General features: G+C 35.4%; 1 protein-coding gene across 3 annotated transcripts in view; it reads left to right on the top strand.

Annotated features, from left to right (window-relative positions):
- Positions 1-25,532, top strand: part of RAB11FIP3 (RAB11 family interacting protein 3) — a 153,915-nt gene that overhangs the window by 45,813 nt on the left and 82,570 nt on the right. For all 3 annotated transcript variants that reach the window (XM_072601714.1, XM_072601706.1, XM_072601720.1), the window contains exon 2: positions 7,159-7,252. In XM_072601714.1, the coding sequence (XP_072457815.1) occupies positions 7,159-7,252 (94 nt within the window). The remainder of the gene's footprint in view (positions 1-7,158; positions 7,253-25,532) is intronic.

Here is a 25,532-nt window from a genome sequence, read left to right as displayed (position 1 = left end):
CAATATTAAAACTTATGTACTCCAAATGCCTTGCTACCTAAATTCGTAAAGGAAAAATTAAACTATAAGAATACATGGACAGTAATACAATAGTGGCAAGGATTTCAGTGTCCCTCCCTCAGTTTTGGATAAATCTAACGGAAAGTTAAACAAAAGAGAAAATATGAACTTAACAAATTGCTGGAAAAACTAAAGTTAAAAGATTTATAGTATCTACTGGAATAAGTTTACTAAAGAATAGATATATTTCTCAGCACTACATAGAATTTTTATTTGAAAAACTGACCATGATTTAGTGCATAGAAATATAGTAAACAGATACTAAAAGGCAGAAATAGTAAATACATTCTTTACAGACCGTGACACAATAAAAATAGTCATCAGTTCAGGGAACACAAAAGACAGAGACTCAAATGAAGACTTAACAATGAAATCCTAAATAATGAGTGGATCAAAGAACAAAGTTATAGAAACAGTAATTATAAAAAGAAAATGATGATAAAACAACACATTAGAATTTCTGAAATTTAGCTTTGTAATATAGAAAAAAGAGAAGATTAATGAACTGAATTTGCATTTAAAAATCAGAAAGCCAATAAACCAAAAATAAGTGCAAAAGAGGATCATATGTAATGGGGTGAATTTTGTTTTACAAGAACTTTTCCCAGTAAACATCAGAGTAAAGGTTGCTCATTATCCCTATTATTTGGTAGTGCTTTGGAAATGTTAGCAATAAGTGATACAGAGAAAGAAATTAAAGGCACAAAGATAGATATAGAGGAGATGAACTGTCCCTTTTTGCTGATGATTTACATGACTTGGAATTATGTAAATAAGGTAATTATGAATTACATTAATTCATTCTCTTTGACCTTACTCATGCTGATTCTAGGCTTATTTTCCAAATGATAAGAAGAAAATTCCCATATGCACCAAAATGTTTCTGGTAGCTCTTTTTGTGGTATAAAAGAGTTGCATAAAGCCCGTCACTTGGGGAATGACTGAACAAATTGTGATACATGAATGTAAGTACTTTTCTGTAAGAAATCATGAATACAGAAAAACAGGGAACGACCTACATAGATTTATGCAAAGCTACAACAATGTGGTAGTGTATGAAAAGAATAGCCACATGCAAAAAAGTTAAAATTTAATGTTGCAAAATTATAAGAAACAAGTATGACTTGAAAGAAGAGATAAGACACTCGCACCCCATTCTTTTGTGGAATTAGGAGGGCTCCAGTTGTTGCACATTGCACATATTTCAGACTTTTTTGAAGTATTGATCAGTTGTGCTGTTTTAAAAAAAAATTTATCATATGAAATGGCTCTATGGAAAAGGAAAGGGAATGGAGAAATTATGGTGATGTGTAAAATAAGATCAATAGTAGCTTATTTCTTTAAATATCTAGTTTTTGATCACTAAAATATCTAGTTTTGACCACTAAAATATCTAGTTTTTGACCATTTTTAAATAGCTTGAAAATGATTCGTAGCAATTTCCTACCCAATCCAACTATGTCAAAAGGGTTTTTCATTCAATAAGAGAGTATTTCATTGAGGAAGATGAAAGTGATTAGAGGTTTCAGTTATGTGTCCTTCATTGTAATTGTTTTTTAAGGCTGACTGGTTCTCTAAATTGTGAGTTTTAGTGCCAAAAGCAGTTCAGTTACTTGGGGGTAAATAATGAGTGGTGGGTAAAGTTGTAAAATCATACACAGTAGGACACAACATATACTAAATTCAACAACTAGAGATAAATTGTTCTGTAGTTCCATTGGTTTTATTCATCTGTTATATGTTCTATTTAGCAATTAATTCTGAAGAAAGAGAGAGATTCTGAGAGAGGAATCAGTAGTTAGAGTTATTTTCGAATGTTAACAAAATTCTTTAAGGCCCAGCTTTTTTCTTTAATACTGAATGGTCCTATTTTAGTCATTGTGAGAAAACTGCTTCATAGACAAAGTATAGTAAAATTCTATTTTTATATAATATTTTGGTAGAAATGCAGGTCTTACAAAATATAAGTAGTAAAGAATTGAATGCTTTATGAACCTTTCATGTAATGTAAGACACTTAATGACTATATTCTTTCCCCTTTATTAATGAAAAGAAAAAGTAGGAAAAACATTAATAATTGTATTATGTAATGTTTTAATGTCTTCAAAGTACCTTATATATGTATGTTTATATGTATATATGTACATATACATCTATCCATATCTATTTAATCTCATTTGATCACTACAACAACTTTATAAAGTATCATCCTCATCATTCAAATGAGGAACTAGGGATTGAGAGGTTCATTAACTTGTTCAGACTCACACAGCTAAGTAAGTGTTTATCTGGGTTTCAAATTCAAGTTCCTGATTCCAAGTCTGATGGTTCATGCACCATGCCACATAAGTATATTGTCTTTTGTTTCTCATTGACATTCAAAACTATTACTTTGGCAACTTACCCTGCTTTTTTTAGTGAAAAGCTTTTGTTTTTACCATATGAACTCGATCCATAAGATTTTCTATAATTACTGACAATATATTATTTGTTTGAAATCTTTTTATAAAAAATGTTCAATAGGAAAATTTTGTCATAATTCAATTGAGCATGATTTGCGATTATGTTATATTATTATTGAATAATAGGAGATTCATCTTCTGTTGCCTGGCTTTATCCAGAAGCATAATGATCTGAAAAGATTAGCTGAAAGGAATTCTGTGACTTTGGATTCTTACAGGCATAGAACTCAGTTGTCTTTTACCATATCACTGAAAGTGGTTTTGCATATACTTTAAATTCCTTATGTGGTAGGAAGGACCTGTTATTGAAGGGATGTTAAATATACAGTCTCATTCTTTGTCTGTTAGATAGGTAATCAAAATATTATTCCAGTCTTGTTTAAAGTGTGAAATGACACGGTTCTTTTTTAATTGTAATACCTTCCCTCTGAGACTGTCCTCCAGTTTATTGTATATATATACATATATATCTTTTTTTGTACATAGTTGTTTATGTGTTATTTACCCCATTAGATGGTGATCTCCTTGATCACAGGAACTCTTTTATTTTTTTTCCCATTGATCTCTAGTGCTTTGCACAGTGCTTAGAACATAGGCACTTAATGCTGATTGACTGACTGTCTGGAAGACTTTTGTCAACTCATTTGTAGAAAATAGCATTTATGTGATAGATGCTTTAGTATCCTTGATTTTTTTCTTTCTGTGATTCATTTTCTGTAAAAAATACTAGTCTTGCTAAAATTCTTGTATTTCTGCATACATAGACTTAACCTCCAAATATTCATCTTCATAGCAGTTGCTAGGCTGCTGCAGTTATAGAAACTCATTAATTTAAAACAGAGCCCTGCAATCTCAAATATCTTTCACAAGTGAACTGCATGTGATCTTCTGCCCTTATTTGTACTTTGTTGTTTTGTTTAAAAACTTTTTTAAAAAATAGGATTCCTAATAATTAGCTAAGGAAGATTATAAGGGAGGTAAGATAAAATGACTAGTAGGTCTTTGAGTATAGAAGAGAGAGATTTGAATTTTAAATAGAAAGATAAGTAGCATTTCCTCCTTCATAAGAAATGATGTAGCAGGTTAGACTAGATTACCATCGAAGTGTCTCTCTGTCTCTCTGTCTCTGTCTCTCTCTCTCTGTTTTGGTGAGGCAGTTGGACTAAATGACTTACCCAGGGTCATACAGCTAGTAAGTGTCAAGTGTCTGAGGTCAGATTTGAACTTAAGTCCTCCTGACTCCAGGACTGGTGCTGTATTCACTTGTACTACCTAGCTGCACCCAAGGTCTCTTTTAAAATCTATAACCCTATAAAATCTGTAGATCTTAGACAAATCACTTCATTGATCTGACCCTTAGTTTCCTCATCTATAAAATGAGAAGATTGCATTAGGTGATCTCTGATATCTTGGTTACAAATACACATAAATTATTGTAGGATTCTACAACTTAATTGTGAGTAATCTGCCACTTAATTAGCAATAGATACATAGGAAAAAAAAACAACTTTGGATTTAAGAAGATTTTTGTGTCTTTCTTTTGTGGTTACTCCCTCTTTTGTTTAAATAAATTTAAATATTTTTTTTTAAAAACCCAGGTTTTTTTGGTTTGCTTGCCTTCTTAGTGGGTGAGAGAAGAGTTATAGAAAGAGAATTTAGAAATGAAATAAGAATTTAAAAATTGTGCTTGAAAAAATAGATTAAAAAAATTTAAAAACCACACAAAAAAAATTTAATTCATCCTCTCACTTTACAGAAGAGGAAACTGAACTAGAGAGAGAAAATAACTTGCTCAGGGTGCCACAGTTATCCTCTGATTATGTCGTCTCAAAGTTTCTTTTGCTCTTATAGCCCCACCATAGGAATGTGTAATACTTTAAAAGGAAATCAGATCAGAGTGGAGTAGGAGTTTGCAGTCTGATAGCCTATAGTAAAAACCTGAAGGGATTTATTTCTAGGATGTTTTCATGCTTAGCATACCCTTTTCATTCATCCTCCCCTCCATCCCCATGTCCCAACCCCCTTTCTTGCAGTATGATGGAGTGCTAAACTTAGTGGTAAGTAATATTACACTTTTTACATTATATATGTAAGGTGTGTGTAAATAAAAGGAAGCATTATAAAGTTTTTTTCTTTTATTTCAACTCAATATTTGCTATAATCACTGGTTAGCCTGATAAGACCAAATACATTTGTAGTCTTTCAGTTAATACACTAATTGTGTATTGTTCTGTAACTTTGGAAATGACTTGTGACCAAAATGTAAAAATGAGATCCTAACAAATTTTGTGTTCCTAGAACCTAAAAGTTTCTAAACTACATGAAGTGGAAAAGTGCTTTTAAAAATATAAATGTATCATTGTTCTGAAGAAGAAAATCTTTATCTTAATCTAAACTGCACAATATAAGGAACTGGACCAAGAATCAGGAAACGCAGGTGTTGATCTAATTTCTGGAGATGACTGTGTTGCATTGGTCAATTAATTTTTCTCTCTCCAGATCAATTTTCACGTCTGTAAAATGAGAGGATTGAATTAGATGATTCCTCGTACCCCTTTCTTTGTTTTAAATTTTTTTTAAAAGCACAGACTTTTTTTCAGTTCCAAATTCTCTCCCTCCCTTTACCTCATTTCTCACTCATAATGAAAGCAAGAAAAACAAAACTCATTACAAATATGTATAGTCATGCAAAGCAGAGTTATGCATTAATCTTTTTTTTTTAAAGAAAGAAAGAAAAAAATATTCTTCAGTTGGCACTCTTGAGTTCATTAGTTCCCTACCTGAAAGTGGATAGCATGTTTTATCATGAGTCCTTTGGAATTGTGGTGGGTCATTTTGTTGATCAGAGTTATCAAATCTTTCAAAATTGGTTATCTTTGCAGTATTCCTTTTATGGTGTAAATTGTTCTTCTGGTTCTGTTCATTTCACTTTATATTAGTGTTAGATGATTTTTTAAAACCTTTTTAACTTTTCCATTTTATTAATTCTCTATTTAAAAGACTTATTTACTTGCTTCTTATATAAAGATGGTCTATGTCAAAATAAAAAATGAATATAAACTTTTGAGATTTCATGGAACAAACTTTTCAGAGAATGTGAGTTTATCAAGGATCAAGATACATTTTCTTGTTAGTTGTGATGATAGGCATAATGTTTAAACCTATTGTATAATGAATTTATACCACTCATAATCTATGAACTAGAGTTGCTGTAACTAGTAAAACTTCAAAAGTTTTATTCTTCCCCTCTAGAAATTTGGTTTGTCATTTATTTAAGAGTCTCTAGCCAATTTCTTTTCCCCAAAGTCCCAGAAAGCATATTTCTACCGCTGTGTGAGTGTCTGTTACATGTAAGATAATAATGCTAGATATTGTGGAATAGGAAGAAGAATAAGCCACAGTTCTTACCTCCATAGAACTTATTTTTTCCAGATTCTATATTGTAGCACGCCTGGCTTCTTCCTTCTAACTTTGTTTCTCTGTTCAAAAGAGAAGTTTATTATCTTTTCATTCAAAACAAAACTATACATTTTAGAAATCAGTTTATTATTTTTGTATAAAATATTCAGATACATAATATATATCTATTTAAAGTGTTTTTTCATTATAAACTTGTCAACAAAAACAAAGATAAAAAATCTTTAGTAAAAAATCTTTTATTAAAATCTTTCCCAAGCCCCCTAACTTTTAATAGGGCAAAACCAAAATAATAAACAGACAGCAAATAAGCAGATAAGATATTTTTGTTCTGCCACATTTAAGCCTTTTCTTTCTTTTTTGTTCCTTTCATTACCTCTTCCCTTATTTTTCCTTCCTTTTTTATTTCTTCTTTCCTTTAAAAAAAAGTTCTCATTTTTTATCATGTATTACTGATTTCATTTTATATCATCTCATATAAGTTTTCCAGTGTTTACTTGTTTATTTCATATTTATCATGTCAGATATTACACTCCATTATACAAATATGATGATTTATTTAGTCATTTTCCAGTTGTTTAGATTATCCCTAATTTTTTATTAATACAAAGCAGTTATGAATATTTCTATATAGAGAGATCTTTTTTCTTTCCTCATGATGTTTTTGGTATAGAGTCCTAGTAGTGAGCTTCATACAGTGGAAAGACTACTGGCTCTGGAGTCAGAGGACCTGGATTTGAATACCATCTCTGAAGCTTCCTACCTGTGGGGCTTTGGACAAGTCACTTAATCTCTATGGGCCTCAGTTTTTTCATCTTTAAATTGAAGAGGTTAAATTAGATGACTTCTGAAGTCCCTTCAAATTCTTCATCTGTGATCCTGTCATCTGTCATCAGTTTTATTACTTACTACAAGGAAACATGTTACTCTTCAAAATATTTGCACTAATTTGAAATCCTGTCAGTCGTACTCCTGTTTTCCACAGTCCTGCCAACATTGGACTTGACCATTTTTTATATTTTTTGATGTAATAGTTGTAAGGTAGTATAAATTTTCTTGATTTCTACTTCATTAATTAGACTTAGAAAGTTTGAAATCTTTTCATGTGATTAGTGACAGTATATATTTCCTCTTTTGTAACTTTGCTGTTTGTGTCATGCATAGCTTTTCAAATGAAAATATTTTGGTTAAGCTATAGTTCTCATTTTTGTAATTGCAGGTGAAAGATTTGACTAAATATCTGGATCCCAGTGGACTTGGTATCATCAGTTTTGAAGATTTTTATCGAGGGATTACAGCTATCAGCAATGGAGGTTAGTTTTAAAACCATATTTCTAATTATATTACATCCTGTAACATGTCTTCTCTTTCTGTCACATGTCTCCATCTTTCAGGAACCATGTGTAAAGTCTTTTCTGGGGCTAAATCTCACTGCCCCCCTTCCCTCCAGTTCACACTAGCCTCAGCACCATTCTCAACCACCTTTAGCACTCTAGCCATTGCCCATGCCCCCATACTCTTTTTGCAGTACTTTGTCACCTTCCCCTCTCTTTGAAGTCTCCTAAATACCCCAGACCTCTAGTTACCTGTGGTTTCATCTTTTATTCCTTTGCTCCTAGCCTTCTATCCCCAATCTGCTTTTCAGTGTGGACATTGACTCACCAATTTTCTCTCTCTGATTTTGTAATCATTTATTTATTCGGAAAGCCACTGTTTGCTTGATGGTCATGTTTTGAAGATTTGAGTTAATCTATTAATTATTTTCTTGTATCTGTTAACCTCATAAGACAGGGAATTGTTAGAGTATAAAAATGTTGGGCAAGATAAATTATCCTCTTTTGTGTACACTTATATCATTTTGCTTAATTCTAATAGTTTATGTGGGAATATTTACAGTGAGCTTAGCTGATAGGTTCAAGAACTGGGTCTGGAAAAGATCTGAACTTGATTCCTTCCTTACTAGTTACATGAACACTGGCAAAGCAATTAACGTTAATTACCTGACTGGTAAACAAACAGCAGCAAAGTCAGAGGGATGGCATGCCTATGGGTGAGGGTCTAGATCTAGACTAACTTGAAAAAAAAGTCAGGATTTAACTTTACTTGTCTTTAAAATTATAATAATAATACTTACCACCTAATTCATGGAATGGTTACATTGAAAGTAATTTGTAAACCTTAAAGCATTATAGAAATTTGAATTAGTTCTGGTTATAGGAGGGCAGCATCCTAGGTGGTAAAAGTAAACCCCATTCAGGAATGTGTCTATAGTGGCTCAGAGTGATCAGAGTACTTAGGAAAAGAGGTCAATTTGTCCTTTTCAGAAAAATCCTAGAGTTAGGAGGGGGTTCCACACAACTTCCTACTGTGAATGAACATACATCATCCCCATTCCTGGTCAGCCAAGGTAAGCTTGGTGGGGGTGTTGGATTTGGAGTCAGAGGATTTAGGTTTTGAGCCTTAGCTCTGCTTATTCCCTCGTGATCTGGGCATTCCACTTACTCTGTTTGGTACTCAGGTTCTTTATAAAATGAGGTGGTTGGACTGGATAGTCCCCAAATTCCCCTCAGCTCTAGAGCTAAGGTTGGAGAAAGTACAGAAAGGAGGGGAATCCCAAGTCCCTTGAAAAAGAAACACAAATCTAATTTTAGACTGGTGCATTATTTTTCTCCATGAAAAGGTGATTGCTGTCTCCTTACACCCAGGTCAGCTTTACGAAGACTGATGTGTGGCTTATTTTTATAGAGCAAACAAATAAAAGATCTGGCTTAGAAGACTTCATTTTCTCAGTTATGTTTGACTTAACTAGAGAGAAAATCTTTTGAAGTAGGGTATAAAAGTATTTTCAGAATTTGTGTCATAATCCTTAGGAATAGAAGGGGAACCATAAAGTCTCTTAATAAAGGTGCTCTTTAGATGAAGTCATATTGGTGATTTTGATGGAAAAACATTAGCTATCAAGTTAGGAAGAATGAATGAACCTTTGGGTGAGGGTCTGAATTTGGATCAATTTGGAAAAAAGTCAGATATTAATGAATAGCAGAAAGTCTTATCTATCTAAAAATGCCAATATAAATTCAGAATTGTACATGATTTTAACTTTTTTTTTCCACTTAATAGTATTTTGTATTTTCTAATTACATGTAAAGATTGTACATTATTTTTAAAGGAAGACTAATCGTGAAAATATTTAAGTATAATATAATTCCTAGCCTTCAAAATGTTTTTTAACTGAAATGAGCTGACTAAAAAAATGCCTATGATCTTTATGGAAAAAATGAAAAACTACTTAGTATTAATAAAGTTGACTATAGGGTGGAGAAAGGAGGGGAAAATTAGTGCAGTGGAAAGGGAAGCTATTGATAGAGTTCCTTTCATCTGAGGACATTAAAGTACTTTGAAACCTAATGTTTTTAGCATACAGAGGACGGATGGTGTTTACAATATGTTATTGCAGCAAACACACAAAAAAACGTGATTCATTTTACATTGAACTTTAAATCACTTTCATGAATAAAAGGCAAAAGATTTTTTAAAAATTCTTGGATTACTATAGCAACTTTTAGAAAAACAAAAATAAACCTTGAAACTCCTAGGGTTTTGTTGTTGTTTTTTTTTAATACTAATAGAACTAGGAAACAAAATGATGAATATGTCACCACGAAACTCGTCCCTGCCAAGGCTCCTCCGGTCATTTCCGCAATCATTGTTAGTTTCTTTGTTAGTTTCTCCTGGTGGCCTCTTGATCTTGCACATGGCCTAAGCAGTCAGGTCAATTACATCATAGAAGTGTGCTATGTATAGATTTGTTCTGTTTTTGTAGGGTAGGAGCTGACTACTGTACTTCTAGCAGAATGGTTAGAGGGACATTAGATATACTGTTTAAAGAGAGTTCAGTTAAAAAATGTCTTAAATCAGTGATGTTTTTGTTATTGTTCAGAGTTCTCAGATAAGGAAATTATAGACTGGCAGATTATAAGTTAGATTTGAGGGGAGATACAATATTACAAATAATTTTAAAGGTGAGTGAGTACTTAAGTATATACTAGCTTTATGTTGTCAGTGTTCTGGCATGAGAGGGCAGTAGCAATTGCTTGTGTGATTTCATCCAGTCATGTGATCCTGAGTCTGGCTCCTAGTGTTTAACTTAGTTAATAAGAATCATGTTACTAAGGAGATAACTGGGAGGTAAATTAAAGAGGAAATAGCAAAGGCTATAAATGTGGAAGACTTTTCTTATAATGGTCCCTTTTCCCCCTTGTCTTCTCTTTCTTGTTTTTTTGGGGGGGGGTTTGAAGCAGGAGTAAAACAAGGATTAATTATGACACGAAAACCCTAGGGTAACTTGAAAGAATTAAACTGTCAAACAAACTTAATCCATGTAGTAACTATTAAGTTAAAGTAATAATTTGGTGTGTTTTAATAGAAAGAATATGGGACATAGTGTCCACACACTATTCTTATTAGCCACAGGAGCTTGAAGAAGGTTATTAAAAAGAGGAAGAGAGGTGCTTTAGTAATGGCTGCCTTGGAAAGGTAGCTTGGAAAGGTCGTCTGGATCCAAATTATGGAGGACTTTGAATGTCAAACATTGAGGCTTGTATTTTATACTGGAGACAATAATGGAGCCTCTGGAGTTTTATGAATAGGGGAGTGACATAGTCAGACCTGTGCTTTCTGAAGTGTCCCAGGTGACTGCCTACCCTGCCTTTCTCAGTCCCTACTCTGTTTATCTTTTAGAGTTGTAATGAGGAAATGACTTTAAAATCTATTGAATTCTGATAGTATTATTCAAATTTATTCTCACCAGATTTGGTCTAATTGGACTCAGGTTCTTCTGATTGAATGTAACGTAAAACCATATTTGTGATGCATTGAGAATATTTATGAACATTTTGCCAGTGAAATTGCATGAGAAGAAGGTAGTATTATGGAGAGAATACAGAACTGGAAAGAAAACTTTAAATCTTAGGGCAGAGAAATCAAAACAACTCTGAGGTACCACATCACACCTATTGGACTGGCAAACATGACAGAACAGGAAAATGATAAATGTGGGAGAGTTGGAACACTAATTCATTGTTGGTGGAGCTGTGAGCTCATCCAACCATTCTGGAGAGCAGTTTGGAACTATGCTCAAAGGGCTACAAAAATATGCGTATCCTTTGACCCAGCAATATTGATTCTAGAACTGTATCCCAAAGAGATCATAAAAAAGGAAAAGGGTCCCACGTGTACAAAAATATTTATAGCAGCACTCTTTGTAGTTGCCAAAAACTGGACATCAAGGGGATGCCCATCAATTGGGGAATGGCTAAATAAATTATGGTAAATGAATGTAATGGAATACTATTGCGCCATAAGAAATGATGAACAGGAAGACTTCAAAGAGGCCAGGAAAGACTTATATGAACTGATGCTGACTGAAAGGAGCAGAACCAGGAAAACTTTGTGCACAGCAATGACTACAGTGTGCGAGAGTTTTTTCTGGTAGACTTGGATCTTCATAGCAATGCAAGGACGTAAAAAAAAAAAATTCCCAATAGTCTTGTAAGGCAAAATGTCTTCCACATCCAGAGAAAGAACTATGGAATTCAGTCACAGAATGTAGCAGATCATTGTGTGTGTGTGTGTGTGTGTGTGTGTGTGTGTGTGTGTGTGTGTGTGTGTGTGTGTATTATGTTTTGGTTTGTTATATGATTTCTCCCATTTATTTTAGTTCTTCTACACAGCATGACTATAGTGAAAATGTATTCAGTATAAATGTATGTGTAGATCCTGTGTAGAATTGTGTATTGTCTTGGGGAGGGAGGGGGGTTTTAAGGAGTAGGTGGGGGGAAAAAAATCTAAGTTTTATGGTTGTGATTGTAGAACATTAAAAATAAAAAAATATATAGCTGTAAAAAAAATAAATAAAAATTAAAAAAATAAATAAGTAAATCTTAGGGCAGAGGCTAATCCTGAATTGTCTTCATCAAACCAGTGGCAGAAGGTTGTTGACTCGTGATACCTTTTGTGTTGTAGAGTAGATTTATTCCGATGTCAGTGAGTGTAGGCAGTGAATACAGTGCCAGTGAGCATAGAGTAAGTGAAAGGAATGGAAATGGGAGAATGCTGTAACCAGAGAGTGGAGGATTCCTGTCCTGGACATGCTTTCCAACAGTGTAACAGCATGGTTTATAGAAAAGTAGAAAGCAGTTGTCATACTTCTTGTTGTCTTTTAATTTCTTCTATTAAATAATTAGTGGCAAATGGGCAGTCAACCTGAGGGAGAAAATGAAAAAGAATTGTCCATTTCCTCCAGTATAATTTTCCTGTTGTCCTGTCTGTCCTTCCTATTTCTGTCTTGTAGTTATGATATACACTGACATTTGAAAGCTGAAAATTGTTGATTTACGTTTTTTACTATAGGCACAACCTACCTAAAGTGGTTAATTAGATCGATAAAAAAGTGACTTTAGGAGAAATGCTGCTAATGAGCCAGATGGCTCCGTGGGAACAGAGATGATTGGAAGAAATCTAGAGTTACTCTGAGGGAAATAGGCTATAGGTGGTGCAGTGAACTGAGTTCTGGCCCTGGAGTCAGGAGGACCTGAATTCCAAGCTGGCCTTAGGCACTTACTGACCCTGGGTATCCGAACAGCTTGAGTGAAAGCCCAGTAGCTTTAGAGGGATGAATATGTTTATTAATGTTGATTGGAACAGAGTCGTATATAGAGTTTGCCTGTATTTCATGTAATTTTATACAAATATTTAAAAACAGTTAAATAAAATAAACCACTTTTTTCCCCCTTTGCTTTTCCTGTAAGTTTTGTTTTGCTTCTTTAATTTTGTAACAAATTCAATGGCATGTTGAACTTTTTCCTTTCAAGGCTATCAGATAAAAATAAATCAGAATTATACCATCAAATCAGGAAAAAAAAAGCCCAGAATTTACATGTAGAGCTGATTTTCTTGCTACACAGAATTTGGTTGGGAAACCTTATGGTGAAAGATACCTCACCTATATGAAGAAAGAATAGGGCCTTTTGGAGGACGGAGAAGACACCTTGTCATTCTTTGTTGCTTACGTTATTGTTATTTAGTATTTTAGTGTTCGTTTACTCTCTCATTTCCAGTCTTCTGGTGTGAAATTCAGTGGTTCAGATTTCAAACTTGATGTCTTGGATTGTATTTATTGATGACTGAATTAACATCCTGTTCATGATTTCTCTTCCCTCCCTTTCTCCCTCTCTCTCTTTCTCTGTGCCTGGCTCAGATTCCACATCTTCCATGATCTCTGCATTACTCTTCCAGCAATTACCATTCATAAACTTTTTAAAGATTTCTGAAACATTCCTAACATGTCCCATACATTTGGACACTAATCTTGTGTATAAGTCTTGTCTTCAGAATAATAATGCAGACTTCTTGAGGGGAAGAACCTGGTCATTTCCTTCAGTGTTTGGTGTGATCTGCTCCACTGTTACTGGCTTCCATTTGAAATTACCTTCCATTTGCATTGTATGTATCTTAAATATGATTTTTTGCTTGTTGTCTCCCCCATTAGAATGTGAATTCCTTGAAGGCAGGGACTATATGTGTTTTGTCTTTTTCATTCTTTAGCATGATGCCTGATACATAGTAAGTTCTTAATAAATGCTTGTTTATTGACTATTGGGAATATAAGTAGGCACTCAAAATACTTGCTGAATAATATTATGTAGACGTGTTTAAAAGGAACTCAGTGGGTTGTTTTCCTTAAAAAAAAAACTCCCATAATTTTCCCAGTGTTTCTTGATGTTATGTTCTTAAACCAATTGTATTTATTTGTTTTATGTCACTTCATTTCTTAATAGATCTCTCCCTTTTCCTCCACCCAGAAAACCTGCCTTTATAACAAAGAATAAAAAAGAAAGGGAAAAAACAGTACAACAAAACTAAAATATTAATGAAGTCTGACAGGATAGAAATCTTTCCACCTCCCACCTCTGCAAAAAAAGCAGGAAAGTTGTAGAACATTAAAAAACATAAATACAATTAAATTTAAAAAAAGGAGGAAAATAACATGACTTTTCTTTGAGGTGAAGCTTTCTCCTGCTACTTTCACATCAATACTATGGAACATATATTTGGAGTTAGAAGGTCATCAATACAACTTCCTCATTTTGTAGATTAAAGGACCCAGAGAGGTACCTCCCATCAAAGCTGTGGGCGTGCCTGCTGATCCTAGCACTTGCCATTCCAGTACCATGGCCACTAGACTGCCTGTACACCTGATATTGTAGGTAAGGGCCCTGACTTTAGAGGGAGGTGACAGGTTCTGTTTCAGTGACAAAAACGATAAAGAAAATAGAGCTGTGGGACGCTAATGCTTCCACATGAAGGTCTCTAGAAAAGGGCAAGGCGCAGAAGTGCCACGTAGGAGAAAAAGACATGTCTCAGAGTTCTCGAGTCAGCTGGCCACAGAAGAGGTTTACTAAACCAGAGAGGGATTTTTGGACTATCCTACAGTTCTATGATATTCCGTTTATTCCACATGAGAAATAGGGTGCTGTAGCAGAACACTGGATTTAAAATCAAAAGACCAGAAAGAGTAGAAGAGTAATGTTATGTTTGATGTAGATATTTACTACTTATGTTGAAATTTCCTAGCTATAGGAAGAGAGCATAGTGGAAAGTATATGGTTGATGATGAAAGAAGGCAGGAAAAAAAAGAGATGTCATGGTGGGAAATATAATGTAGAATCTACGTTATAGGTTCTAGACTAGAAGGGAGAAATGGATAATTGGTTCCTGTTATAAATCACAAAGCTAGCATAGAGGCAGTTATGGTCAGGAACTTTGGATACCTTGGTCTATGTTAGAGGTCTCCCTCAGCTGTTGGCAGAGCATTTGGTAAGTTTTTGACATGCTCTGCTGATAATTTCATCTTTCAGAAGGTAGAGAACTAATAAAGAAAAACTAACTGATTAAGGAAACTTGGAATGAAGTACCCATGCCATCCTAGATTTTGTAATTTATAAGGAAGGAGACACTATATATATATATATATATATTTTGATTTACAACCTACACTTTAAAAGAGTCAATTTCAAACAATTCAGTGCATAGAATCTTATGATCTAGGACTTTAAAAACAAAGTTGATTGAAGAATGATGGGAGGAATGAAAGGATAAGGAGGAAGAATGAAATTTTTATGACACATTTTGAGATGATTCCATTGAGGGATGAGAAGAAGGGGGCAAATGACATCTAAAAAGATACCATGATTACCAGGGAAATTCATTGAGCTCAGACTTTTAAAGGACATATACAAAAACTAAAGGTGAAGACAGGTAACTAAAGATCAAAGTGTCATAAATTTAGAGCTAGAAGGGACCTTAGAGGTCATCCAATTTAATCTCTTCATTTTATAGGTGAAAGAAATGAAACCCAGAGAGGTTTAACTTTTCCAAGGCTGAATAAGTAAGAAGTAACAGGTTCAGAATTTGAACCTAGGTTCTTTAACTCCACATCCAGTGATCTTTCCACTGAGAGCATAAACTTTAACACTAGAAAAGACCTTTTAAGTAATTTAGTTCATTCTTCCATCCTTCTCCTTAACAGATAAATAATCCAAGAGCCAGACAGGTTGTATGATTTTTTCCCAAGGTCATATAGGTAGTAACAGAACCAGAATTCTAAAAGAACTTATGGACATGATTACTGAACTATTATCAGTGATCTTTGAAAATCATGAAGAATAAATGTTACAAGAAGAGATGGGTAAACATTTTGGTTTTCAGAAAAGGAAAGAAGGTTGAGCCTTCAAAATATCGGCCAATGAACTTATTCCAATTGCTAGTAAAATTCTAGAACAAGTTATTAAAGTTCTGGCTCCTGAGTAGAACACTGTGAAATTGGATAAGTTTATTATTTAAGATCAGATCTTGCCAGAATAACCTCATTTCCTTTTGTTTTTTTTTTTGTAGGATTACTAGATAGATAGAACAAAGAAATTCCACAGACATATGAAATTTCAGCAGGACATTTGACAGCTTCTCATGACTCATAGATTGGGATCCCCTGCTGAGACTTAGATGGGTTTCACAAAAGAACTAGATGAGCCTGTCAATGATGAGAGCAATAAGACCTTTTATTTGGCGATTTTGTGTAGCTTAAGTGAACATGGAGGGGGAACATGGAGGGGGAACGTTCAGGGGAAGACAAAATAAATAAAGAGTACTAAGACTGTATAATTACCTCCCACAGAAGAATAGTAGCTGACCACCATTCTATACACAAATTAGACACAAACACACTGGAATCAAGAGTAACACCTCCCAAACTGAAAGGACATATTAATATCACACTGGGGCTAAGACTAAGACCTATAAGGGATACAACCAGAGCTGTAACTAGAAAGCCTTGGGCATGATGTTCTACAATCATGGAAGAAGGAGGGCTGCAAAATGGTTCTGTAAGAGGTTTCTTCTATGACTTCGCATATCTTTACTTGACTCCAAGCTCTCATCAGTGTGATGAATGGGATATTTCCAACTTTCTATGTACTAGGGCAGCTCTGGTATCAAGGCAGCATAGGTATTCTGTAGGGAGGCATGAGGTCTCAGGAAGATCTGACTGGTTTCCCTGCCTCTCTGGTCTTAGAGGTAGGAGGCACCCACTCAGCTGGGAAGCTGGAGGTTTTTGATCTGGAAGGTCTAGGCATGGAAGACTCCAGATAGAGGACATTCAAGAATAGGGGTAAGGATGAAGGGAAAGGGAAATCAGCATCTCATGAACTAACATAAACATCTGGAGAATCATAATATTTATAAGGAATCTTTTTTGCATTTGTACTTTGTACAAGACATATTCCATGACAATAGTAAACAACTTTGGCGAGCATGTTTCTCTATTTTATGCCTCAATGTTAACTGAGAATTGTTGAACAAAGTTTGTGTTTTACCTATTAATAAACCTTGTATGATCTTAACATGCATGGGCAAACTTTGGTGCCTTTAAGCCTTTATTTTGTTTTGCACAATCAGATTCATTTTTTATATTAAATAATAAACAGCAGACTTTTATAATTATATGCATTGAGTTGTTTTGTTGGTTTTTTTTTTTTTTTGGAGGGGGGAAGGCAGAGCAATTGGGGTTAGGTGACTTGCCCAAGGTCACACAGCTAGTGAGTGTCAAGTGTCTGAGTACAGATTTGAACTCAGGTCCTCCTGACTCTAGGGCCAGTGCTCTATTCACTGTGCCACCTAACTGCCCCTATATGCATTGTTTTTGACTGAGGATGTAAGCTGTTGTGGAGAAATAATTCCTTGTGAAAGTCTGCCTTCTCTCTTCTCATATTTGCATCAAGGATACCTCAATAGATACGTAGGTCGTTCTTATAAAGATTTTACAAGAATTAGGAAGTAGGCATGAAGGTCAGTAATTATTTTAACTATTGGTGTCTTTTCTGTCACTTAAAAAAAATACCAATTAATTAATTAATTAACCATGATTCCTCCTATTCTTTCAGTATTTTTACCTCTTCAGGTTATCTTGAAAATCAAATGCTTGAATGCTTTTAAAATTGTGTTCCTACTAGAATAGATTTCCTTTGTATTTGATTGTGTCCAGGAAATTTTCCTTTATTTCTTGAGTCTCACTTCCTTTTTAATCAATCAATAAGCATTTGTTAAAGGACTACTGTATCTTGAGAATTGTGTTAGATAGATTTGGGGATACAAAGACAAAAAAGTAAAACAATCCTTGCTCTCAAAAATGCCAGTATTTACATAGATAAGTATATACGGAATAAATATGAAATAAATAAAGGGTAGTTTGGGAGGGACGACACTAACAGATGAGTAGATCAGGAAAGGCTTCATGTGTAAACTGGCACCTGAGGAACATCTTGGAGGAAATGAGAGATTCTGTGAGGCAGAGGTGAAAAAACACCTCTCATTCAAAACATAGAGACAGGAGATGGAGTGCCATGTGAAAAGTAGAGAAACTACTTATTTGACTTGACCACGACTGTGAAAAAGGGAGTGGTGTATAATAAGGTTGGATGGATCATTGGGTTTAGATTGTACAGGGCTTTAAAAGCAAAACAGAGGAATTTATATTTTATCCTAGAGACAACAGGGAAGCATCGCAGTTGACTGAATAAGATGTAACATTGTCAGATGTGACCTCAATGAAAATCACTTTGGCTACTGTGTGAGAGGATGGGTTGGAGTGGGGAGAGACATGAAAGAAGAGAGACTTGTTAGGTGGTAAGAGGTGATGAGAGCCTGAACTTTAGGCAGTGACTGTGAATGGAGAGAAGTTTCTGGATGGAGAGAGGTGTGGAGGTAGCAATGGCAAGATTTGGCCAAGGAATGGATATGTGGGGAGAGGGAAGAGGAGAAAAGATGAGGATGACCCAGGACAGAATCTTAAGGGACCCCTATAGTTAGAGACTATGATTAGGAAGATCTAGCAAAGAAGACAGAAGAGTGGTCAGATAGGAGGAAAACCAGGAGAGAATGGTGTCCCCAAAACCTAAAGAGAACAGTATCAAAGGCTGCAGAGTATATTTGGTGAGCTCAGTGTTGTGGTCTAGGGGTCTTAGAAACCCTGAAATGCAAAGGCAAAGGGTTTGGGGTATGCCTCGAAAGGACTGGAACACTCAAGCCTTCTTTAAGTAGTTTATCATAACACCAATTGGCATGTATGAAGTTCCTAGTGAGTGTGCTATTTGTGACGCTAGTATAAGAGGGCCACATTTTAAGAATTTGAGCCATTTAATGGGGGCAAGATAGGCACTTTTATATAGAAAGACTGTGGGAAGATCTAGATGGGATCTAGGGGTAGCAGGTAGCTTGGGGTAGGCTAGATGTAGACACTGGGGGCCACAATGAAAGGGCAGTTAAAAGGATTATTGACTGGTAAGGACTGGTGCCTCAGATAAATGACAGAGATCTGGGATTCAGGTCCCAATGACATGATCTTTTCCTTTTAGAGGTCCAGTGCAAATCCCATCCCCATCATCATTAGCGCCCGTGGATTTAATTACCATCTTTGTGTTAAGGACTCTGAAATCTTCCTTTCCTGCCCCTCCAATCTTGCATTTCCAGCCTCCTTCCAGACATCGTGAACTGGTTGTCTTGTAGACATGTTAAATTCATTATGTCCAAAATAGAACTCATTATCTTTCCCTCTAAATCCTTACTCTCTCTTGTTGCTGTTCAGTCATGTCCAACTATTGGTGACCCCATTTGTGGTTTTCTTGTCGAAGATACTAGAGTGGTTTTCCATTTCCTTCTAGAGCTCATTTTATAGATGAGGAACTGAGGCAAACCGGGTTAAATGACATTACCCAATTGGGGTCACACAGCTGGTAGGTGTCTGAGGCCAGATTTGAACTCAAGAAGATGAGTCTTCCTGACTCTAGACCCAGCACTCTATTTTTTGGGGGAGGAGGGGGTGAGACAAGCAGGGTTAAGTGACTTAACCAGGGATCACTCAGCTAGTGTCAAGTGTCTTAACCAGGGATCACTCAGCTAGTGTCAAGTGTCTGGGGCTGAATTTGAACTCAGGTTCTTCTGTCTCCAGGTCTGGTGCTCGGATTCTCCACTGTCCCACCCAGTTGTCCCTCAGCATTCTGTCTGCTCACTTCTACCTTCCCTATTACTAAAAAGGACAATACCATTCTCCTAGTCCCTCAGGTTTGCAGCCTAGGAGTAATCCTAGATTCCTCACCATCTGTCATTCCCCCAGCCCCCAGCCTCCCTCACACATATCCAAGCATTTGCCAAGGCCTGTCAATCTCATTTTTGTAACATCTCTCAAATAAAACTCCATCTCTCTGACACTGCCACCACTCTGGTGCAGGCCCTCATTGTCTCGTGCCTGCTGGTGGATCTACCTTCCTCAGATTCCTCCCCACTCCAGTCCATTCTATATTCAGCCACTAAAGTGACTTTCCTATAATGCAAGTTAGATTGTGTCATCCCCTCCCCCCTCCCCAGTAAACTCCAGTAGATTTCTGTTGCCTCCAGGAGCAAATACAAAATGCTCAATTTGATATTGAAAGCCTTTCATAATCTGGTCCCCTCACCTTCCAGTCTTCTTATACCTTATGCCCCAATGCTTCGTCTTTGATCCAGTGACACTGGCCTCCTTGCTATTCCTGGAATATGACGCTTCATCTCTCAGCTCCAGGCATTCTCTGGCTGTTTCCATGCCTGGAATGGTCTCCTTCCTCCACCCCAACTACTGACCTCACTAACTTTCTTCAAGCCCCAGCTAAAATTCTAGCTCTTATAGGAAGCCTTGAACATGCATATCTTCTGATTCCAGTGCTTTCTCTTTGTTAGTTATTTCCTATTTATCCTGTGTATCGCTTGCTTTGTTTATATTTGCATATTGTCTCCCTCATTAAATTATAAATTCCTTGCGTTCAGGAACTACCTTTTGCCTTTTTTTGTATCCCTAATGCTCAGTACTGTACCTGGCCCTTAGTGGGCACTTAATACATGTTTATTGAATTGAGTTATCCATTTCCCATTTTTGAGGATTACTAGTTTATTTTAAATAAATGAAATTTTAGCATTTTAAAAGCACACAGGAATTTGGAACTCAAAAATTTATATTAGATATCTAAAAAAAAGTCAGCTTTCTACTCCATTTCTATGCATATGGTAAGCATTTAGTAAACATTTGCGATTGATCTAAAAAAAGTACACAGGGTCTTCTTATCTGCATTTCTTCTAAATTGATATAAATTTTTAATCTTGCTCAACCAATTAATGATCTGACTGCACATAGACAACTATTTCAGAAACTACTCTCATATCAGGAAACAGGCATTTTCTTTTGGTTAAGATATAATCAATTTTTATGAACAATCAGTTTTTAAAAGAAAAAATATAAACTGTCAACAAACTTATGAAAAAATTCTTCAAATAACAAAGAATAAGAGAAATGCAAATTAAAACAACTTTAGGTTTTACCTCATTCCAATTTAATAATGAAAGAAGGAAATAATCAATGTTGGAATTGTGGGAAGTCAGGCATTATGGAACTTCCAGTTAGTTGGTCTAGCCATTCTGGGGAAAAAATTAGGATTATTTGAGAAAAGTTACTAAACTGTTTATACCCTTTGACGTCGTGATCCCACTAACTTGTTACATACCCCAAGGAGGACAATGATAGAAAAAGGTCAATATGTATGAAAATATTCCTAATAGTAGTTTGTGGCAACAACAAAAAATGGATAAAAGAGTGTTTCTGTTGATTGGTGAATGGCTGAATGAATTGTGGCATATGAATGGAGTGAAATATTATTGTAACATGCAAATTACTGATGAATTTAGAGAAGTTTGAGATTTATATGAATGTGTGTGCAGAGTGGAGAAAGCAAAACTAAGAGAATGTTATGGAAAATAAGGTAAATAATGTAGATAAAAACAGTGCTAAAGTATGTCAGAATTCAGAATAAATATTGGTTCCAAAGGACTAATAATGATAGTTCCCTGCTCTCAGTAGAGAGTTGGCGAATTATGGGTGTCAGATGCATTTGCTGTCATGTTGTGTTTCATATAGCTGTTTTTCTTATGAGAGATTTCAATGGAAAGTTGATTATTGGGAAGTAACAATAATAACCAAAAGCATCAATTAAGCATTTTCTTTTTAAAAAATCATTCTTATTATTATCACTTTATTTGGTATTTGCTTTGTCTGGTATCTACCAGCTTACTTCTTGAAGAAAATATTCATAATATATAGATAAGAGGCTTCTGAATAATGTACTAGCCTCTGGTTCTTTGATTTCTTAATCTTGAACCATATTTTCTTTTTTCCCTAATTTCATGTAAAAACAATTTCTAGCATGTGTTTAAAAAAAATTCGAGTTCCTAATTCTCTTCCTCCCTCCCTTTCCCCCTCCTTTAGATAGTAAGCAATGTGATATGTTCTACATGTGCAGTGATGTAAAACATTTCCATATTAGTCATTTTATGGAAAACAGAAAGGCATGCGTGCGTTCAGACTCCATCGGTTCTTTCCCCAGAGGTGGGTAGTATGCTTCATCATGAGTCCTTTTGGATTGTCTTGCATCATTGTATTGCTGAGAATACCTAAGTCATTCATTTATTCAGTGTACAATATTGCTGTTTCTGTATGCAAAAACATTCTCCTGATTCTGCTCACTTAACTTTGCATCAGTTTGTGTAAGTCTTTCCAGGTTTTTCTGAAACCATTCTGCTTGTCAATTTTTATAGCACTATAGTATTGCATTGCAATCACGTAACACAACTTGTTCAACCATTCCCCAGTTAATGGGTATCCCCTCAATTTCCAATTTTTTTGCTACAATAAAAAGAGCTGCTATTTGTATTTTTGTACAAATAGGTCTTCCCCCCTTCCCCTTTTAGTTTTATAGCCCTTTGGGCATATTGAACCATATTTTCTAACTTTTTAAGTACATCCTCCTCTGTAACCAGCTTTTCTTTGAAGTCCCCAAATATCAATATATATGTATATACATATATGCTAACTTGTTTTACAGGATTCTTTTTATAGAATTTCTTTGCTTCTTAAATCTCTGCCGTAGGTACTTGGTGTAGAAGTTGCATCATTTTTTTCCATTAATGGTCCCCTTGTCCATGCTTACCATGACTACTTTAAGAGAGGATTACCAAATATCCCATACAATAATATTTCTTGCCACTATTTTTTCAAATTTTTTAAAAAATTCTAAATTTAAACATCAGAAAAGAAATATTTTCATACACAAAAGAATACAAAAAGAAGATTCTTTATGAAACTCTCATTTCGTACTGCTTCCTTTAAAAAAATGTGTGCATTCAGAGAAAGAAATATGGAATGTGATCGCAGAATGAAGCAGACCATTTTCTTTTGTGTTATGTTTTGTTTTTTCATTTCTCCCATTCATTTTAATTCTTCTATTCAACATGACTGTGGTGAAATTGTATTTAATAGGAATGTATGTGTAGAACCTATATAAGATTGCAAGCTGTCTCGGGGAGGGAGTGGGAAGGGAGGGAGGATCGAGGAAGAGGAAGGGGAAAAAAATCTAAGATTTGTGGAGGTGATTATAGAACACTGAAAACATATGAAATTGTTATTTTAAAATTTTTTTAAAAGATGTGTGTATAACTACGTATACATATATAGTTAATGTGCTTGTTTTATACTCACACATATAATTCTATTTTCAAAACTATCATATTTATCTGTACTTCCTTCTGCCCTCTATACACTTAATAATGCTACAATGACTCTCTTTTTGGGGGTGAGGCATTACTATTATTAACCCCATCTTTCTCCCCAAAATTAACCTAGAGAAAAAAAGCCCTTGAAACAAATAATCATGCTTAAGAAAAATGAATCCATATAGTGGCTATTATAAAAATGTGTGTTTGAGCACCTATCACATCTTTGCCAGGAGGTAGGTAATATCCTTCATCATAAGTCCACTGGAGACATGGTTTGGTTATTGCTTAACTCAGAAGTCTTAAGTCTTTTTCATTCAGACAGTCATTCAAGTAATAAATATGTATTAAATGCCTACTGTATGCTAGGTACTGTGATGCTCTGTTAAGTGCTGGCGTGTAGTTGTTTAAAGTTGTTTTCCTTTATGCTGTTGTTGTCCTTCATAGATCTTCTGATTCTGCTCACTTTCCTCTGCTGTTGATTGGTGAATGGCTGAATGAATTGTGGCATGTGAATGGAGTGGAATATTATTATAACATACAAACTACTGATGAATTCAAAGAAAAAGAGTTCATACTACCCAAGATTCTCTGAAATGATCTCTTTATCATTTCTTAAGGTATAATAGTATTTAACTGTAGTGATTGCCCGGTTGTCTAAGAGGTAATACAAGTCACTCACATATATTCTAGTTCTTGTCTTTTTCTAATTTCTTTTCTCTCCCAATTGCCATCCTAATTCCTTTTTGGGGTCAAGAAGTTTGTTTTACTTGTCACCTTGTCCTTCCCAGTGATATCCTCCCTCTTTAACAAACCCAATCCCCTCTTCCTAGCTTGGGTCCCTGTTGAGATTGACATTTGTACATTAAACTGTTTGTGTATGGGTTCGTGGTTTCAGTCCTCTGTAACAGCAAGTACCCTAGCATACCCAGGATGACCTGCTAGCACAGGTTCTTGGATCTGCTTTTTTTAAAGGAAAGCAACTTTTAAGAGGTCAACAGTCTTCTTTAATTACACTCACTAGTTCAGGGGAAAAATCAGTACCCTAGACGTCAAAGAAAATATAAGCAAAGAAAATACAAACAGAAAATACAAGCAGAGAAATTAGCATAAAGACCAGTAGACAGGGCTCTGACTGTCTGAATCAAAGCAATATTGCTGTACACTTTACATATACCACTGCAACGAGAGAGCTTTTACATTTGAGAAGTCGGGGGTCTGAATGTATGACTACCCAAAGTTTCGACCAGGGAATCAAATGGTCCTTCTCATAAGCAAACCCCCAAAGCAAAATACCAACTCAGAGTACATATATGCTTCTCAGAGCTAGAAGGCATAACAAGCCTTGTAATTCAGTGGCTAATCAACCTAGTACCAAAAGGTGTGGAAACCTTCCTACAAGCAAGCCCCTCCTTAGGCAAGTCCCTCCCCCGCTGGGCTCCATGTAAGGCCTATTAATGGGCGGGGAAGATCTTATTATCCCATTAACATTACACTCTCTTGTCCATTTCAGGTAAGAGTTAAGTTCATCTGCACCCACTTATGAGGAATTGCATTTCCCCCTTCTGCTTTCTGTACTAGTGTATTCTTCCTTTTATCCTCCCTTCTCTTTCCCCTCAATTCAGAACAGAACTGACCACACCTTGTGGAATTTGGCCCCTTTGGATCTTTAAGTTTCTGAATGCTGGATCTCCAGAACCCTCTGACCTCCTGGGCCTGGGTTGTCTGGGTCTGAGTAGTAGTCTATACTGTGCTGATTGTTTTCTGGAGCTTTCAGGGTCCCTAACCTGTGTTTTCTCAGGGGATCCCTCCTCTCTTGCTACACATGTCCTTTTTTGGTCTCATTGGGTCATCCTTTGCTTGAGGAACCCTCCTTCTTATTGTCTGAGGATTTCTCTGTGACTTTTTATGCAGTTCTGTGGTGTCACTTTATTGTTGTTTCTCGTTAGATTTATTGATCATTACTTGATTTAATATGAACTTCATAGTTTTTTCTTGAGTAAGTATGTGGGAGCTGTACAGCCTGTCTCCTGGGTAGGTAGTCATCTTGATTAAAAGATCCTCTTTTCTCCCTTGGGACCATACTAAAGCAACTCTGCCTACTCCTTTTTTCCCCTTTCCAAGGAGCATCTATGAACCATTCTTAGCTCCAGCTGCTTTTCTGGTTTCATTTATAGTAAAAGTGCCCATACAGTCGTGATTTTATTCTTCTTGTGAAATATCAGCTTGTTAGTTGTTGGACAAAGATTTCACATTTAGAACACCAGCAATTAAATGTTCATAGATAGTCTAAAAACTATCATTTTTATTACTTTCCTCTTTTCTTAATAAGTGATTACTATGTAGGCAAAAGATGACCATATAGACCCATGGGCCATTTTGTATTTTTATCAATTTCAGGGTTGACTT

This window comes from Notamacropus eugenii, chromosome 1 (genome assembly GCF_028372415.1).
Source record: "Notamacropus eugenii isolate mMacEug1 chromosome 1, mMacEug1.pri_v2, whole genome shotgun sequence".
In the NCBI taxonomy this organism is placed as follows: domain Eukaryota; kingdom Metazoa; phylum Chordata; class Mammalia; order Diprotodontia; family Macropodidae; genus Notamacropus; species Notamacropus eugenii.
Note: the sequence above shows the minus strand (reverse complement) of the source record. Positions and strands in the feature narration are given on the sequence as shown.